This window comes from Typopeltis vanoorti, chromosome 1 (assembly GCF_054136105.1).
Source record: "Typopeltis vanoorti isolate ZY-2024b chromosome 1, IOZ_Tvanoo_1.0, whole genome shotgun sequence".
NCBI classification, from domain to species: Eukaryota; Metazoa; Arthropoda; class Arachnida; order Uropygi; family Thelyphonidae; genus Typopeltis; species Typopeltis vanoorti.
This window is the reverse complement of record NC_143549.1, coordinates 56578049-56599058: the sequence shown is the minus strand read 5'-3', so window position 1 is coordinate 56599058 and position 21010 is coordinate 56578049. Positions and strand designations below refer to the sequence as shown.

At 35.9% G+C, this 21010-nt stretch overlaps 1 protein-coding gene across 1 annotated transcript in view; it reads left to right on the top strand.

Moving 5' to 3' along the window:
* Positions 1 to 9417, top strand: part of LOC150109998 (monocarboxylate transporter 9-like) — a 61747-nt gene extending 52330 nt beyond the window's left edge. Inside the window, exons 7-8 of the mRNA XM_090405432.1 lie at positions 3216 to 4142; positions 8978 to 9417. Coding sequence (XP_090261558.1) covers positions 3216 to 4142; positions 8978 to 9090 — 1040 coding nt within the window. The 3' untranslated portion in view covers positions 9091 to 9417. The remainder of the gene's footprint in view (positions 1 to 3215; positions 4143 to 8977) is intronic.
* Positions 9418 to 21010: the final 11593 nt, after the last annotated feature.

The following is a 21010-nucleotide window of genomic DNA, read 5'->3' as shown; positions in this document are numbered from 1 at the left end:
TTTAAGATGTATATAGGCGCACTAATCGAATTTTAGAGGCGCGCTAATCGAATTTGGGTATCGGAAAAAAAATGATGCACTAATCGAAAACGCACTAATCAGTGGTTAAATTTTCTTCATATTCTTCGGGATCTTCTCGCTGTGCATCTAAATATAGAAGGTCGGAATCGCTCAATTTTTCAGAATGAGATTTAGTTAACTCCTGGACGTTATCATTGAAGGGGAGAAATAAATGAAGGACGTACGAGTTGGTCGCCAACACACGAAATCACGTGCTTTATAGATAAAATTTCCCAACTGTTATACAAGCAAAATAATTACCACTTTAAAAACGACAATGATCATAAAAGAGAAGTTAATTTTCCGACGTGTAATAATAAACAACTCATCCCAGAAGACGGATTGATTGCCCTATTATCTGAATGGATTCTCCCTTTTTGTGGCATGCGCAGAAGGATCGAAGGGTCTCGAATGTGTGTGCGTGCTATAGCAGACGACATAAATTTTGGCGATAAAAATTTGGAACATGGTATATACAGTGTACATGGAAGTAGTGTAGTATGCCATTATAAATAGCTCTATAAAATGTTTTAAATCGGTAACTAAATTATTTCATTCTGGTGAGTGATTTTTTAAAACAGTTGGCCATAAAAATGTATAGATAGAAAATTTTTATAATCTGTAACATTTATTTTTGAGATGTATGTATATATAGGCGCACTAATCGAATTTGGATATCTAATTCGATTAGTGCACTAATCGAGGGATTACTGTACATCTAAAATAATCCACCTGGCACAACGACGGAAATTGTCAAGCAAGTATAGGAAAACGAAATTTTCAAATCTATTTCCAAAGCGAAAAACAATAACAATATATCTTTAAGAAAAATAAAATAAAACCACAACAGCCAAGCAACAAACTCCCTTTCATTCAGGGAATTGATTCCGACTCGACCTACTCAACTAGGAAAACTCTGATAGTCAAATAGAGCAAAAGAAAATATTAAAATCCACCCTCAAAACGAAAAGTCAGAAAAATATATGTGTAAGAAACCACACCGACACAACGGAGAAACACAGACATCATGCGGGGTTGTGTAAAAATGACTCCCTCCCCCTTACAAAAGTAGAGAAACAATACCCAAATTTCATTTTATTTCAATTCCATTGTAGAGGAACGCATCTTTTCTACATAAATATATGGATATTTTTAAAGAAGCACATGTTCTTAATTTATTATGTTACTGCACAAAAGTTAAAACAAAATACTTCATACCTGTTTCACAAAAAACCGCCTTCATAAGTACTATAGTGACTGACTATTAAAAGTAGGAGATTTCACATTACAATTAGAAATAACAATTGGATATTTTGTGAATTTCTCTTGCTTGCTTTTCTGCCATCAGAACTCGCACTTTGTTATTGTAATAAAATTCGTCACTCCACATACGTAAACAAAGTGTAATGAACCACATCATTTCATGTAGACACTGTTAAAAATATTTCAGTTCGCTTGCGTGGATACTTATGTAGACTGTAAAATTTATTCCCCCACCCCCACGTTACTTGACCTCACCCGACGCTTCCGTTTATCCCACAGATGTTCAGTAGGTCAGAAAATCAGTCAAATGTGGTGACGCTCATGTCCACAAGCCAGGCAGTTACAGCAGCATCCTTATGAGAAGGTGCATTATCTTGCTGAAAGAGACAATGGTCAATTCCGTAGAACTGATGCCAAGTATGAAGCATTGCATTGTCCAGAATGTTCAGATACTTCTCGAAGCTGAATGTTCGTGGATTGCAAATAGCGATCCGAAGTCAAACTAGGAAAAACAGCACCATACAATCATATCGTCACCTCCGAATTCTATCATTTGGTTAACGCACTCGGTGAGAGATATTCAGCGGGCATCCTTCGAAACATCCTCGTCCATCTGCTCGGCAGAGAGCGTAGCGTGATTCGTTCACAATATAACACAGCTTTACAAACTTCCATGTCCCACTGTTCACAACACTGAAGACGACGCTGAATGTTGGTTTAAGTAATGTGGAACTCGCATATTGCGGCCCTACCATAGAAACCCATGTTATGCGTCTCATAACATGGGTTTCTATGGTAGGGCATATACGTTTTTGTGCAGATACGTGTTCCAGTCGATGCCTGGAACGCATTCAACGTGTCAGCTGACGAATGACGGGTTTTACCTATCATTCGTCGTAGAACTGTATGGTCACGTTCGGTGAGTGTGTTAGGTCTTCCACTGCTGGTATCACTTGCGGTTAACTACCTGCGCTTCCATCTGAGTATGTTATCACTGATTGTTGACTTGGATAACCTAGTTTGTCAACAATTTGCCAAAAACAGATAGGTCTGTGTTATAGTGTGTTGACATAGCATTCTATCACAACGTCTCGTTTAAACTCCGCCAGTTCCATTCTCACAGCCATTTCACCAAAACTCAGTTAAACCGACTTGGGGTCATCACATTCCTACAATTTATGACAGCTATAAACATGCTTTTAAGCTGTTATATGGCACGTTGCACCTTGCCATTGGGTGTCAATTGACTTTTATCCTAATCAGTCTATAAGTTATTGAGGATATAAAAGCGCTTCTTGTTTTACTAATTCCAGTGACACCTCAACAATAAGCCTACATGCCAATCTAAGAAAAGTGAAAAGGTTGCTAAATAGCTGACGATGACTTTTTTCTTTTGGCTAGATGGTTGAAGCAATAATGCTTTTCATATTCTCCTTTATTTGTAGAAGAAAATGTACGGATGAGGTGTTATTGAGCTATAAGCTCTGGTCATGGCAGGGTAACGGCAATAGCCGAGCCTAAGTTAAAACTTCATTGGCAAAACTGCATTGCCATCCGTTATCCTCTTGATGACTTTTTCACATGAAGACATTATTTAGGAATGTTTTGTCGTAAAATTAAAATGGTGTAGTAATGTACTTAAATATATTTTAGAATATTTTATAAATAAAATATTTTTTTGGTTGTTTTATAAGTTATTTTACAGTATATATATATATATATTCGAATTATTGATGAAAAACTGTCATGCAGCATCTTTCTTTGATCATGAGATTGAATCTATTTTAGGATAATAGGGAAATTTGCTTCAATTTCTTAATATGATTTTTATTTACTTAATTAGTTATGTAGTGTTATTAATGAATGCGTAATGTTTTAATTTTGTCTTCTAGGAACAGGGTTGGGTCTTCTGTTCCCAACAGTTTCTGTCACAATCAGCCAACATTTCCAAACTAGAAAGTCCAGGATATTTGGAATTGTTTTTTCAGGCATGTCTATTGGAGGTATGGTGTGTCCACTTATAACGGAAAGGTTACTAGCCACTTACGGATTGCAGGGTACATTTCTTATTCTAGGTGCTGTGATAATGAATCTTTCTATCTCTGGAATTGTGATGAAACAGCCTAGCGTTGTTTCAACAAAGACTCATCACACTGATGTTATTCAAGAAAAAATATTTGTTAAAGAAAAGGAATATTTAGTTACATTAGATGGAGAGAAGGAAACGAAACTAAGCAGGGATCCGATTTCTAAAGAGACTTATCTCATTCTCCAAGAGAGGATGTCGCGTGTTAAAGAGAAAAAGAAACAAATTAATTACTGTCATAGATTTTTCGATTCCACGTGGTCGACATTGAAATTAACTGGAACAGTTCTAGTTTCTCCGATGTTTATTATTATTACCTTTTCCATGTATGGAAATATTTTTAGTAACAATATATTTCAGGCTGTTATTATAGACTTCGCCAATGATAAAGGAGTCAGCTATCATAGCGTCTATCTCATCACAGCTAACTGTGTCACTGGCTTGTTATTTCAAGTAATTGTTGGTTGGTTTATGGATGAAATGCATTTAAGTAAGAGGACTTTTGTTATTATTGTGACCCTGATAAATGGAATAAATATGGCTTGTTTTCCTTCAGCTCAAAGTTACTTTGCATTGATGATATGTTCTGTTATTTTGGGAACGATAATGTGTAATGTTCAATTATACCAACAACTCTTTGAAGAATTTCTCGGGAAGGAGGTCTTCGCAATTTCGACTGGTTTGTCGAGATTTCTTCATGGGTTTCTTGGTATGCTTATACCAGTTTTTATCGGTACGTATGCACCATTATTTTTATTTTTACTTAAAGTATATTATTTTTGTTGTTGAAAGAATGTGTCATCAGACTATTACACTAGATTTAAAAATGGCGTTTAATTTATTAAAACATAAAATAAAGACACTAAATAATTTTTGAACACAAGGACTATCAAACATATGTTGCATTATGTTGCATAATGACTAATTATAACATTCTCCTCTTCAGGAATATTTTCATATTAAATTAAAAAATATTAATAATATAACGCTTGGGATTCATTATTATGTTGATTTTTTAAGTTGAATTACTTTTAAAAAATAAATTATAAAAATAAGTATCCAAACTTCTCTTTTCCTGTATCACTATTTCTTAAAAATAAATACTATAAACAGACAATCAGGCGATCTTAAGGCAGTTTCATTTACACACTTTTTAGAATTTTAAAAATATGAGAATCTCTTTATTTAATGCCCTCAATTTGCATGCTTTAACTCTATAGAGATGATTGATCAGCTCCATTTCTCATAATGTCTTGTAATCTACCTCTTGGATTTGTTTCTTCTATGTGTGAAGATTATATTTAAATTCGGCACTCGGGAAGGGTTTTAAAATTTAATAGTTGTCACTCACTCGATAAGGTCAATTTTATAGAAAAAAATTTGCCATTTCGAAATAACATTAATAAATAAAATCTAGCTTTATGAAATACAGTCCACTTTGGTTTGTAATATCATGCCATCTTTTATTGTGATAAGTAATAAAATAATTATATTGCGAAAGATATCTTTTGATGACTTTTACATCCAAAATGCCAACATTTAATTTTGTGTAATTTTGTCGAAATTAACAAGCTTTAATTATTTTTACATCCAAAATTCAGCCATTTAGTCACCATTTTCTTGATATGTACCCTCAAGAGTTTTGGAATAATAGAACAGTATGACGGATGTAATTTTACATTTTACTAACGTTCGGTCAACAGTTTTCTTTTGCAAATTTGATAACCATTGTGAGCGCTCCAGAATTTCAGATTTATATTTCTGTCTCCTAGGCCACTTTTGTCTGCATCAGTCCTCTAGATCTTGGTCTTCTTCTGGATGTTTTCCTACAATCTTGGTTTCAAACACTTGTTTGTCACGTTTCCTTTCCCATCTGTTTATCTGACCTATAACGCCTTTGATTAGCTCTGCTCCCTCATTCAAACATGCTAAGAACGCCAATTTTTTCCCTGATATCTTAGTTTTTACCTGTTCATTCCACTATTTTTTTGTAATTGTTATATTTCTGGTTTTGTGATTACCTATCTATATTTCTTTATTCTTCTGTAAATGTTTATTTGTAACCAAGTCTTAGATCCATAAGTTAAAACTAGTTTGATCTCTGTCTTGTATACTGCCAATTCAATGCATTGGATAACTTCTCTCTTATTCCACATAAATCTAAGAACCTGACACCCTACCATACTAGCTTTGGTAATTCTGTTGTCTTTTACATTCAATTTGATATTTTCAGTAAAAATTGCACTAAAAATTGGACCTGAATAAATTAAATATTTTACTTGTTCCATGGATTCGCCGTTGAAAATCCAGTTGAATCTTTTTCATACTGACACATATTTTCGACCAGGATCCTTTTTATTGCTAATTTTCATAGCAAATTTGTGACATCTGTTATTTAGTTAAATTTCAGGAGACTTGCATACGATTTATTTCGGAGCAATTATATACATAAAACTAACAGCTAAATTTTTTATCTCCCATTCTGATATAATGTTTAATGCCATTTCATTTTCTTTCGTAATTAGAAAGTTGTATAAGCCCTTGTCTCACACTTGAATTTACATCAATCACATTCCTATACTTCATTCAGTTTCTAACTGCTGATTTCTAACTTATACATTGTGATGCTCTGTATAAAGTTGCGATTATCCTAAACTACTGTACCACCTAAACATCACCTTGTCATTGTCTGTTTCAGGATCCATGAAACTTGTATTCCGTTGATTTCTCAGCTGTTTGTCATAAAATGAAAATCTAATCTCCACAACTTCTACTTGCACTGAATCGAACTCGTTCTACTCCAGTTTTTTTTTTTTTTTCTTTTTCACGATTGTTCTGAGTCTCTTTTTCGTATGTTTAAATATGTTCGAACAACTCTTAACTGGAACTCAGTAGAGAAATTTCTCTGAATTCTTACAAATTAATTTTAATTTCTTTCCAATCATAGTGAATTAGACCTTCTGCCCAAGCCTTCTGAATTATATAGTGTAGTCCTTATAAATTTCGTACGCCTCCATTTGACCAGAAATGCTTATATTAGTCCTTTAGTTGAATATCATCTACTCCGGATGCCTTTCCATATTTCAGCATTTTAATAAGATTTTTCTACTTCAAGTGTTGATATGTACTCCTGGTTTAATTCTTTTTGAATATTCTCTACTACTGTACTCTCACTGCATGCTTGTTTTATTTTAAATCTTTCAAAGTAATTACTCCATATATCTGAATATCTCCATCTTCAAATTTCATGCTAACCTTATCATATCTCATCACTCCAGTTCTTTTTCTTCAGCCTCCTGAAAATTTCTTCACTTTTTGATATTTATTTTTCATATTCTTACCAGTCCTCCCATGAGCTTTTGTTCAACTACTTTGACTGTAGTTTTCTCTATATTCACTTAGGGCATCCGTAGACTTACTGTTAGGAATTTGCGATATGCTTTCGTTTGTTTCAGGACTGCCTCTTTAACTTTTTGCTTCTTACATGGAGTTTTGATTTTTCTATCCTTGGTTATAACTCCATTACATTCATCCCAAGCTCAATTAATCGATGTTTTCTTCAGAGATTTCCCCCCGAAACTTGGTCTGGTTCTTGTTTTCGAAAGCTTTCAATTTTTTAATTCTATAATATTTGCAGCTCAGTCTACAGTTCACCTCTAAAAGCTATTATCAACTTTAATTCGTTTTAAAACTTTGTTACTGACTTTTCTTATCAGTATGATATTAACTTTTATGCTACTTAAGACTAAGTGATGATTAGTATGAAGATAGAACTATCAACGATAATTAGTCAATGAGGCTTTTCTTATTTCTTTTGTCTTCTATTGATGTACACTTCTTAAAGTGTCATCAATGACTAGCCCATTTCTTGAACAAAAATTCAGCAGATAATTATAATTATTATTAGGTTTACCAGTTTTTCAAAATTACAGGAAAAAAATTTTCTATATGCTTAGGATTCATTTGTTATCCTACTGTTTTGATCTCCAACAAGGACCGGCTTTTCTTTTTCTTTATGGCATATACATTCTTTGAGGATTCATAAAATTTTTCTCCCTCATCCTCAGACGAGCATTTTGTTATCCATAGACAAAAATAAGTTTCATTTTCAAATTCTCTATGTTGAAATTTGCCCACCTTACTTTTCCAGTAAGGCGGGGCAAATTTCAACTTAAAAGTGCCTAACTTTTCACAGTTTATCACCGGATTTAGTGAATGAACGCTACTTACTTTATTTCCCTGATCACTGTTGCCGAATATAGCATTCTTTATTTAGTAATTACATAAATCGCACCTTCGTCCTAGCAAAACTGATTACAACCGCGTAGCATTTCTCTAGTTCTCCCAGCGGGACTTCTTCGTTCATGTTGATAGTGTCTGCCTTCGATTCAGCTGATAAGATTATTCAGGTAGCGATTTTGCACTGTTATTCCTGTGTGCCTGATGAAATGGGTCTAGTTTAAAGACCGAAGCCACATCTGGAATGAAAGTTCATTATTTTCTATCAACATGTTTGTTTCAGGTTTATGCCAATACAGGATAAAATTTGGTATGTTTAGTTCAAAATTTTGGCAGCCCACCCTTGTTCATACAGGATACTTATTAACGGTGCCCGCAACTTGAAGGTGAGAACTCAACATTAGGTTAGAAGTTTGGTTTTCTACCTTCCTTAACAGTTAGGAACAGGTTTACTCCCGATTATTTGGCTTTGATCCTTAAGAGACGTCCACAAAATTTGATTCTCGTCAAATCCAAAATGCCAAAATGGTGTAATCAAATTCACTGTAAGATGAAAGAATTTGGCTGTGTTGTTGTCTGAATTATGCGGTGGAGATTTTATGACATATCGCCAGAGTCAACAATAACCGACTACTGGAATATGATACAAAGATTTTGGAATGTATAAGAAATTTGTGCCAGGTAAGAAACCATCAGACAATTCCACTATCCGTTGGGACATTTTTCCTTCTTAAAAAAAACGATTAACGTGTAAATTGCATAATGATTTGCTCAAGACAAGCGTCAGCGTTTATGGATAAACAAACATGTCAGATATTACTTGCAGGATCGCAATTTTTTTATCGAAGAGACGAAGGCAGATGCTATAGAATATTCTGTCGATGGTTTAAGTTTCATCAGTCGGGTTTTGTTTTGAATTACAGCTGAAATGACTAAGTTACTACAATAAAAAAAAAGGGTTGCAAACGGAAGCGTAATTCATTCGTTAAGCTGAGTTCGGGAACTGTTTATTGAATTATATTTAAAATATACCTTAAATAATTCTGTAGTAGCCGGTTGTTCGGTTTCAGTAGTATAATGCAATTCTATTAATGACTTCTTTGAGACGGGATGATTTGTTTTTCTATTCGCCTAAATTATGCACTATATCTGCAATAGTTTTTTTAACTTAATGGCCAATTTGTGTTTATAGTTTTTATTTTATTTGCTTCATTCTTGCTTACTTCTATAGTCTCTCTCTCTCTCAACCACAAAATTTCTGTGGTATGTCTGTTCTACGGGTTAAGAAAATTGCCAAATTCTAATTTGTTTTATTCTGTTACTTTTCAGGGTATTTCAGAGACTATTTGAAAAGCTACGACGGTCTATTCTATACTACAAGTGTGATTTGTTTCACTGGAGGACTGTTACTGATTTGTCTTAGGAAATCTAGAAATGTTTAAGAAATACAAGAGGACAGACTGTTTTCATCAAATACTTCCGTGATGCGTTTATTCTACCTAGAAAGAGAAATAAGTATATACTTACAGTAGATGCGAATGTAATTTATAATTCACAGCACAGCACGGAAAAAACTATATGTTTTGTAATTTATGAAGATTGATGGTTTTGCTTCGAAGAAAAATGGAAGGCAATTCTGCTTTCGACCGCCAAAAACGAATTCATCACCCACTAGCGGCTCGCAAACTGCAGTTGAAAAAAACCTTGATATAATGTACAGGACAGTATTCGATGCAAAGGATTTCCAAATAAAAATTAACATTCTCTTTAAAAAATATAGTAGCTGCTAAATATATTAGAATATATTAGTGTGTATAATGCGTGTGTGTATATTAGAACACACACAAAAGTACGCACTACGTACGCAAGCACGCACGTGCGACACCTACACTCATAATTAAATGCAACATATAGAATAATCTCTCAAAATAAACAAAACAAAAAATAGAAATAGAAGCGTAATAATCGAATTTGCCACCCTAAAACATACAACGATTCTTTTTTATTTATAGGAATAAACAGATTTTGCTTACTATGTATATTCTTCGGAAAGAATATGCATAGTAAACATAGTTATTGAAATGAACTTTTCCCTGTATTGTGGAGAATATCCCCTCCATAAAAGACACATTGAAGAAAAACAAGTGGATCTATTTTATCACTAAAACGTATGGAGACAAATAATGGAAATTGGAGAGAAGCTAGAGACATAACGATCGTTCATAATGAAAGATAACTTCCCTTTCACAGACCCTACGTTGAATACAGTCAAGGTTAATTATATCGCCAAACGCTTTTTCTAACAATATATTGTCCTACTTGCAGAAAACACGTAGTCGCGTTGATCATAATGCCAATTGGAAGCAGAAACAGAATGATTCACTAAAGCACGGATTCCCAAACCTTTTCGATTCTCAGCGCCGTTGCTGAATCCAGGTTTTCCCAAGGCGCCCTATGTCAAATTCTGACAAGTACACTTTGCGAAATAGTGAATAATTTTTTTTAAATTAAAAGGTTAGATAAAAATAAATAAAACACGTATTTAAGATCACAAAAAAGTAATTGAACAAATTTAACTAATTATCTTTAGTGTGATGGATGAGCCTGTTGATCACCGCATATTTTCTCAAATATTGGAACCAAACTGGACACAGTTTGATTCCAATGTGGAGAAGGAAATCCTCATTTCCTTCTCCACATTGATTTTCGCGCGATACTTTATTTTTATCACAGCGACCACCGAAAATCCAGCTTCGCACAAATAAGTCGCAAACGGAATTAAAATTCTCTGAGCTTTTTCACTCAGAAGGGGATATTCATCTTTTACTGATATCCAAAATTCAGTTAATTCCATGCTGCTAAATTTTGTTTTCAACGTATTGTCGCAAGACAACTCAATAAGATTCTCTTCTTCTGCAGCTAGTGCCGTAACGAGGGCGTGGCGAAAGAGTCGCCCGTCACGGTCGCAGTAAGGTTTGGAGCGCAAAACGTAAAAAATGTAAAAAATAAAAATAAATAAATAGATCCTATTAGTCCGCTATTTTATATTGTATTTTTAAATTTCGGCAATACGCCGCTTTAGACACACAAATTCTGCAACTCATTTTGATGGGGTTAATAGTAAGTATTTAACATAAAGCATTTAGTAAAATTTAACTTGTTAAATTTAAATTTTTCAAACATTTTGCCATTTTTGGGTTGGAGGGGGGCGCAAGTTAGACACTTGCCACAGGTGCTTTATACCTTCGTTACTGTGCTGTGCTGTCTGCAGATATAAAATCAGATGGAGTACTGGCATTAAATGGATCTTAGTAGCATACTTGGCAGCATGTACTCTGGTGCCAAAACTGTCATACACAGTACACACTGCGGCCTCCCTTCACCATTGACTTATGTCGACGTAAAACCAAAGTCAGAATAACTGTCATCATATTTTTGATATTTACGCTTCTTCACACTCTTGCCACTATTTGACATTGTGCCCACTTTATTTTCTCTCTCACAACGCTTATTACTGTTTAGTAAAAACCGATCCATTTATAAAAATATATACATACATACATCTTTAAGGCCCACCTTTCCTAACTGGGTTGTGGGGGAAACAGCTGCAAGAGAAACTTCCAATGGTCACGATCCTTTGCCACAAAGCTCAGGTGTTCTGGTGCGATTCCCAAACGGGTCCACCCAAGGTTTTGGATATAATCTATCCAGCGAGTCCTTGGTCTTCCACGTGGCCTCCCACCCTCTGGCTTGGCAAAGAGGGCCTGCTGAGGGAGCCTCTCTTGTGGCATTCTGACCAGGTGCAGGTACCAACGAACTGTGATCTCTCAACACGGAGAAGCAGCGGTTGAGTATTGAGGGTTTCCCGAATTGCAGAGCTTCTGACTGTTTCGAGTCTTGTCAGCCACGCAACCCCTCGAAGGAACCTCATTTCAGCCGCTTGGATTCGTGTCCGCATTCTTTCGGTCATTACCCAACTCTGATGACCATAGGTGAGGATTGGGACATAGACTGTATTGAAGACATCCCGCTTTGCCTCTGGCTTAACTCCCGCTTCAATACTACAGAACGGCCATGCTCCCTGAATATGGAGCTTGCTAAGCCAATTCGAGTATCTAGCTCTACGTCCAATTTTCCATCATTCGTGAATATGGACCCAAGGTATTTAAACTTCTCCACCTGCCTCATTGGGACTCCGCTTACATTTAGAGTGCACTGGGATGGTTGTCTTGAGACCACAAATGTTTCAGTTTTGGCCACACTGATCTTCATTCCGGCGTCTGCACAAATAGCTACAAACCTATCCAGGGTCTGCTGGAGGTCATCTGTGGAAGAGCTAAGCAGAACTAGGTCATTTGCAAAAAGTAGACGTCCAATGCTACATCTTCCAATTCTGACACACTCACTGCCTCGGCTGTGCCTATCAATCCAGTCCATAAATATTATGAAAAGGATGGGTGACAGAACACACCCTTGGCGGAGGCCAAAGAAAACTGTGAAAGGTTCATACTTTGCGTTCTTTACCCTGACACAAAACTCTGGGCATTTATACAGGGACTTGATGGCAGCTAATAGTTGGCCATCCACTCTATATACTCCTGTACTACTTGCCAAAGCTTATCCCGAGGAACCCGGTCATATGCCTTCTCCAAGTCCACAAAACATGTGTAGACATTCTTGGCATATTCCCAAGATTTCTCAAAGATAAAAATACATACGAGTAGAAATACTTCAAAATCTTCACTTGACTTGACTAAATCACAACAATATTCAGTTGATACAATCTCCGAAAACTAATTCAACACTAAGACCGCGCCAAATCGACAGCTATTTATATACGAACATAAAGTACCGACAAAGTTCGAAAAACTACTAAAACAATCGAGAAATTTAATTATTGTAGAGCGCCATGTAGTAACCATTTGTAGAGGCTTCTGAAAACAGTTATTACTAAGTGAGTTACTGGTTTGCACCAGGTTTGATAGATATCACGTCCTATCACATTGAATTGAAAATGCAAATAAAATTATGAAACTTTTGTAATCGCGGTGCCCCTGTGAGGAAGCTGCGGTGCATACTTTGGGTGCCACTGCACTAAAGCAAATAAAGATTTCTGTATTTGAAATCAGAATTTAATTTGAGATTTTCTATATCATTAAGACAGTTCACATACTAATTTTACAAATAAAAATTATTCGAAACCCTCTCGACACAAATGGCTCATAATATAACTTCCAGGGGCTTCCCAAATGAAGCGAAACGTGGGATATGACACCATCCGACGTGAACATGTTAACAGTAAGAAATCTCTGAGATATGCTGTGATATTTTGTGTTCTGTTCATTGAAACAAATCTGCTCGACTAACTAACTGGTTGCGATGAGCAGCCTCAAAGGCGCTACACTAGATCCATTCAACACTTCAACTGGCGCGCTTTTCTATTAACTCACTGCTCTGTGAAGATAAAGATCAGCTTCTACCGGTTTCTTACCCACCTACAAACTTAAATTAACGTTGGGGGAAAGCAGATCCATGGATCTGCTTTCCCCCCAACGTGTGTAGATCTCTATCGTATCTCCCTTCTTTCTCCTGTTAATCAGAGTCTGTAGTCCACAGACTCTCAATCTGTCCTTATAACTATGTGCCATACTAGCAATATCATCTTTGTACCTCTTCTTTGCACCCTTTCTTTATCCCCCCTCTATACTTAGTACGTCAAATAAATACATAGAGTAGACCAGGGTGCAGTCGTATCAAGGTCTTGTAAAGAGGCAAAATTACTTCAATATCGTTACATATCAATGTTCATGTCAACATTTGCAATTATCGTCTGAGTTGTGTTTGCAATTTCTGCATTGTAATCTTTGAACTTCAAATTCCTATTCAATATAGCGGAATATTCCTGGATTTATCGATTTTTAGTATAATCCCAAGAATGCATTATGCACTTAATTGAATATATTGAATAGCAATGATATTGTTAATAATGATCAGTCTTTGGACCATTGAATAACAGTGTTTCCAAGGACTGATCCCAGGGGGTACACCACTGATCACCTTAAATCTGATAGATTCACACCCATTGTATACCACTTTTGGACACTTGTCTGTCATTATGCTGTCAAATGCTGGCCTAGTTGTGCGAATGGTTAGGGCAGAAATCATTTCCCTCCCCCAACTGGCACGATGCTGTACCTACGGAAGCAATATTCTTTCCCCACAGACATGCTGCACAGCTACAAGCATACAACCAGCCAAAGTGAAAATATTAATGGTTTTTATTTAATTATTTACGACGCGATGACCATTGTAAGAGTAGTCGTAGGTCGAGGACTGACTGTATTTAATAACTCCTGTCATTTTTATTCTGACAATATTCTTTACACATCACTTTATTTTTATCGATCTGTTGCTCAAGAAGGGAGATCCCTTTCATTCCTACCTTATTTGGTTTTCAAACAGTAGTGGCACATTCAAATAGTATATCATATGCGCATCCTTTCAAGGCTTCCGATGGATTGTTGATATATTTTCCATTCTTCACTAGCATTAACTGTTCTGGTTATTGATTAACACTGACCAGAACAGCTATTATCATGGTATTACACAGATCAGAACAGTGATGATTTTTGTTGCTTTTAAATCCATATCACCTATCTACTGCAAATTTTCAGAACGATGCGAAGTGACGATTCGTATCGATGCGAATCGTCCTGAAAATTTCGAGAATGACAGACGAAGGTAAAATGAAGATATCTGTAAACGACTGAAGGGACATTATATCTATTGAATTTTAATGTTTAGATTTAAAAAATAGGGAGTTCGATTGAAGAATTTCGAAATCATGGACTGCAATATTGTAATAGCGTGAAACAAGAAGTCGTATTAAAGTTCTTTAAAGAGGTGAAACTGTGCAGTATTACGAAAATATATCAGCGAGGTTAATCGACAATATGACAGCTAAGATCACAGAACACACAAAAAAAAATCAAAGTAGTCAGATTTATTCTAGGAAAATTCCTGCAAGAAATAAACTGCTTAAGGAGCAAAATTGTTTACATATTCCTTTACACCGCTCTTTTATGATGATGATGATGATAATGACAATAATAATAATAATAATAATAACTGTTCATATCGAGCCTGTGTAGTTCAGTGCATGTGGCGCTTGGCCGCACGAAGGAAGACTTGGTTTCGAGTCTAGTCGACTAAAGGAAATTTTTATAAGCCTTTTTTCGACCGGTTCCCGAGTTAGTCGATCTCTGGCACGGGCAAGCGGGTTTTTCGTCCGGTAAACTCTAGAAAATCGACCGTAGAACCCACATTATTTCAGACATTAAATATATTGTGTTAGGGTTAGGGATCACGAGATGGCGGCACATTTGAGCCGTCTCTCTTCACTGTGTACCGCTTAATTGGTGATAGCCTTGGGCCATCTATCTCTGATTGGTACCAGTGGAGATTGAACTGCCCACTCAGTCTCCAAAAGGGCGTTAACTGGTTTTTTTATTTTATTTTATTTTATTTTTATTTTTACTGTTCATATTTGGTACGGAGACTTTCGACAAAACCGACTTTTATTTGGTCGTAAATGCAGAAATAAGCACCCCTACTAGTTTCTATATTAACTTTGGCTTTTTTTTTTTTTAAGTTAACGATACATAAAACTAAATGCACTAAAGGGAAACACGAACTATAAGATTACTAAAATAGAGCATGTAGGAACCGTTACGATTTCAAGATGAACAAAACCACGTGAAGGAGAAATGGAACGAGTTCCATTGTTCAGCATTGCGTGCAGATGCACCTTTGAAAATGTCACCATAGTAGATTCTTACATGTTGTAAACCAAAGTTCTCTTCAATGTAAAGCACGGACCTCTCATTGGAATTAATATTGTGCTGTGCTCTGTGGGGCGGGAGAATGAAAAGCCTGGCTCGAGTTCTCTTCTTTGTTGACGTCTCCAATGTGTAATTTCTCTCTTATTTCAAAACCTTCTAATGTCTGGTCTATGTAACAGAGACCACAATAACATTATAGACTGCAGGATGTTTGTAGAAGGGGTTGTGGACGAACGAAGTCAACATCGTAAAATAGGCTTGAAAGCCACTATTATACCATTACCTTTGAGGAAACTAGAGATCTTGAGAGAAAGGTCACCAATGTAAGCGACGGAAACTGCTGCAGTAAATATCAGGATTTTGCTGAGGAGCAGAATAGGAATGAAACCCAGTTTATTTATAATAATAATAATAAGCTTATTAGGAAATCGTTAACATAGCGAATATGGAATTCCTGAATTGCAATTCTACTCGCATATGAATAAAATAAAATAAAATAAAAATAGAACCACATCCTTATTAAATAGGCGAATATACTTGAATAAAAATGTATAAACCACACTCACTTTATTCATGTCTTTATGAAGAAAACATAATAATAATAGGTTCAAAATATAGTGTATTCAAAAACCAATTTCTTTATTATATAATACAACTGATATATATATATACAATATAAAGAATTATGCATAGTGTATGTAAACGATTTAGAAAAGCAGACTATTAATAGTGAGCAGCGCGAGTAAAAAGAACTCGAATTCTATAAGAAACACACGCCTCCTTTAGTTTTTTTCTTATACTAATTTCGAAAAAATATCTGTAGCTATCAAACAAATGGATGTTTAACAAACACATTCCTGAAGGCATCAGGTAAATGAACTAACGGATAGAATTATTAGAGATAGTGAAATGTCAAAATGGGAGAAGAGCTTATCGGTATCAGAGTATTTTTGGATGGTCTTGAACCGTCCATTCTTGCGATATATTTAATTCACTTCTTTCGGTATTAGTATACCTTATACAATACTGAGTCCATTTTTTGTTGTTCTTTATATATTTCTGTGTTTCTTTTTTTTTTTTTTTAATTTTAATATTTTATCCCAGAAATTACAGCCTGCATCGCAGGCTACACTCTCTGGGATATCTCTGTCCATCGTAGGAATTCCATTTCTCCAGTTTTTATTATTTTTCCTTCTACAGTTTTATGGTCCATAATTCACTTCTGTGTAGCAGAGAAGGTCTTGCCAAAACTTTATAAACTCTTACTGCTAATTTCTGTATGCTTTTTTGAATTTGGTGATGGCTGAAAATATTATTGATCATTCCTGTGATCTTTAGAAAGTTTAAAATTTTGATATAAATGTCAGCATCTTTTGTATATGATAAAGCCCATCCAAGGTATTTGACGCAGTTAATTCGTTTGTTCTAAAATTTTATTTTCAATCATGATTTTACTTTTGACTGGAGATGGTCTTTTAAAATCCATGATTTTTCTTTTGTCTCTCGTTATTTGCATTCCAATTTTTTAGCAATTATATATGAGGAGTATATTGATCTTTGGAATTCATCTTCCTTTCTTGCTGTAATTATCTGCAAAGAAAAGGGCATCAAATATAGTTCCACGATCCAAGGCAAATGTTGGTTTTATATGTTTCTTGGACTGTTTTATCCGTATAGATATTAAAAAAGAGTGGTGAGATTGGGCATCCTCGATGGACCCTCTGTTCATTGATTTGCATTCTGTAACTTTTTCATTGATTCTTCTTTCTATTTGGTTGGTTTGAAGCATGTTAGTTATTGCAACTAGCAGTTGATTTGGAATGTTTAGATTCTGGAGAACTGGCCATAGTTTGTTCCTTAAGACTCGGTTAAATGCTTTCTGGTAATATACAAATGCTATGTTTTTCTCTGTTGAATTCCTAGTGTTTTCCAATCAGATTATTAATGTAAAATTGAGTCAATGTACGATCCTTTTTTACGGAAGTCATTTTGTTCTTCACAAATTTTGTGTTCTACATATGACTTAAGTTTTAAAGTTAATATTTGTGCACATAACTTATAATCGGTATTATATATTAATATCAGCTAACGCCTTTCATTCCCATGTAGGGTTTAGGTGAGGCCGTTTTAACCCTATATTTTTTTTATCCCTTAGCTGGTGCCTGGATAGGGGTGAACCCTTAACCAGGACACTGCTATGGGTACCAACTGTTGTTTCCTATATTCATTGTATTATGTATATTAATTTCGTGTGCTCTAATGGCCGGTTTACTTGTTCTAAAGGAGAAAAATCTGAGTTTCAAGTAGAAAAAACACCCTACCACCGTATGAGACCGGCTAACTCACCTTAGTTAAAAATCCCTAATAAAGGTTCTTTGCATCCTAGACCTGATTCGAACTCAGGTCTTTCCAACCAAAGGGCTTCGACTATATCGACTGAGCTATGGAAGCACTTGTAGCCCTAATCTAACTTTTGATGCTTGAGATAGAAGTTCAATCTTCACCGGCCCAAGCTGGCCCAAGGCTATCACTCATTATACATGGCATCCGGTGAAGAGAAACTGCTGACAAGTGCCGCCGTCTCGATGTCCCTAATCCTAGTACTGTTTTACTGTATTTTACTATATTATTATTATTATTAAATCTGTACATCGCTTGTGTAATATTCAGGCAATTTTAAAGTCAAATTTTATGGATTAAAAAAATCACATTCGCCTATAGGGTGAATGTGAAGCCGTGTAGCCATATCCTACCAGTCTCTGATTACAGTCAATCAGAGACTACCAGTGGAGACTGGTAGTCTCCGATTGACTACCAGTCTCCACTGGTAGTCAATCAGAGACAGCCGACACAAGACAATCATTAAACCCAAAAGGCATCCAGTGAGGAGAGGCAGCTGACAAGTGCTGCCATTTCAATGTTCCTAACATTAACAGAATATTTTACTGTCTGAAGCAAAGCGAGTTCTGCTGTCGATTTTCTTGAGTTTATGGAACGAAAAACCTTCCAAGAGAAAAAACTTACTTGATTATTCCACATATCGACTAACCCAGGAAAAAGCTCATCAAGTCAGCTGCTAGAATAGAACTTAAGTTTCTCTCTGGGCAGGAAAGCACAGAGATTACAAATGTCACTTCCATTGACCTATATAGGCTTATATTATGTGATTTCATATGCCATTAAGATAATACTAGGAAATGCCTCTGACGATTTATAAATTTCCGCGATTTCACGCAGTCACATCATAACGAGTATTTAGGAGATATTCATCTGTAGTTTTTATAGTTACACTTATCGCCTTTTATATACAGGGTGGCCACAAAATAACTTTCCCTCTTTGGAGGCATCCGTAGCTAAAAACCAATAAACGGAATGAAACCAAATTTTATATTGAGACTTTTGAAAGCATGTGGAGATGATTTCCACGAAAAAAGATTTAGTACCAAAAGTCGCCGGTAGGGGAAATGAAATTTTGGCGCTAACGGAGCCGAAAACAAACGGATAATTACATTAAAGGCAGATAAAATTAAATAATAACACATTTCAACAGTGTAAGTGACAGGCGCGTCACCCATTCCAGTTGGATATGTGGCGCATTACAATGATAAAAAAAATCAACTAATCCTTTTTATTTCCATATATAGATGTAGGCGAGGCCGTTCAATCCTATCTAACTTTTGGAGACTGAGTGAGAAATTCAATCTCCACTGGTACCCTATCAGAGATAGTTGGCGCAAGGCTATCACGCTTATCATCATTACTATTGAAATCTCATTATATGTAGCATAAAGTACTCAACATTGTAAAATAATATACTGAATAGATGATCATTTTACATATGTAAATATTTGAAAGAACAATAAAAAATTATTATTATTATTATTATTATTATTATTAAACTAAAACAACAACTTGCGAGAGACACAGAAATTAATGTAGATTGAACTCACAGGAAATAATGTTTTATTCATCAGAATCAGGATCCCCTAGAGCACATACACGATTTTCAATGTGCTGACCTTTCTTGTGTACAGCAAATTGCATCCGGTATGCGACATGCTATACAGCGGAGCGTATGTAATCGGATTGGATGTTCATAACAGCCCGTTTTCTGTTCTCTTTCAAGACACGCAAGTTGGGAACGCCACCAACATACACAACGGATTTCAAATACCCCCACAGCCAAAGTCACATGGAGTGATGTCCGGGGATCGAGGCGGCGGCCATGCCGTTGGAAAGAACTGACTGATAGCCCTCTCATTACTGAAATGCTGACGTAAAAGGCGCTGTACTGAACGTTCAGTGTGTGGCGGTGCTCCATCTTGCATAAAAATTATGCAGTCCAAACACTGTCTTTGCTGCAATGCAGGCATGAGAAAATTATCCAGCATTCGTCGATAAATCTCTCCAGTAATGAAGCAGGTTACAGGACCTGTAGGGGTAATACGCTCAAAAAATTATGGTCCTATTATGAAATTGGCATCACAGCCGATTTCATAAAAGGACCACACGGTTACTTTTGGAGAATGGTATTTGCTGGATCTCTTGGGGATGTTTAAATGCCCAAATTTTGCAGTTGTGAGTGTTGACCGACCCATTTAGATAAAAATGAGCCTCATCACCACACAATATTCTCCAAGGCCAGTCATTGTCGACCTCCATTCAGACAAGAAACGTTAGTGTGAAGGTCATGCGCTTATCATAATCTGTGGTAGTTAGTGCTTACACACGACTGAACTTATACGGATAGAAGTGAAGCATTTTCCCTAAGATTTTCCAGACTGTACCATAAGCCATATGAAGTTTGCGAGCTATGGCACGAGCGCTTGGATCAGTACTGGTCCCTGTGTCGTCGAACACCGCAGTAGCAACGTCTGTTACTGTCTCTTCTTTCAGTGCTTTCCGTCCTCTGTCAGGTCTGACGCCTAGTGATCTAGTTTCTTCAAAATTCTTAATCATAGCTCTCAGTGCTACAGCTGATATAGGACCTGTACGCAGGTTATGAAGCCTTCTAAATTCCCGACGGGCCGCTACGGCATCGCACTGTTTAAGGTAAAACAATTTAAGTAAAGCATGCCGAGGCAAAGTAGGACGCATATTGAGCACAATTCGTCAGTCATTCGAATAACTGCCTGAACGTTCCCAATACCTTTTTAAGTGGAATTGATGGCGCTGCTGTCACATACGCACAGAAAAATTTGCATAATCCTTTTTACCTGCGTTTACTGCAAATATTTGACTGCTTTCGGCTCCACCAGCGCCAAAATTTCTCCTATCGGCGACGTTTGGTCCTAAATCTTTTTTTTTTTTTTTTGCGGAATTCATCTCTCCATGCCTTCGAAACTCTCAATATAAAATGTGGTCTCATTCCGTGTATTAGTTTTAGCTACATATATCTCCAAAGAGGGAAAATTAATTTATGGCCACCCTGTATATTGGAATGATAATTGCCTTATTCCAATGTTATTTCTTCCATTGTTTAGTTAGTAATTAGTATCATATCATATCAGTTTTAGTTTCA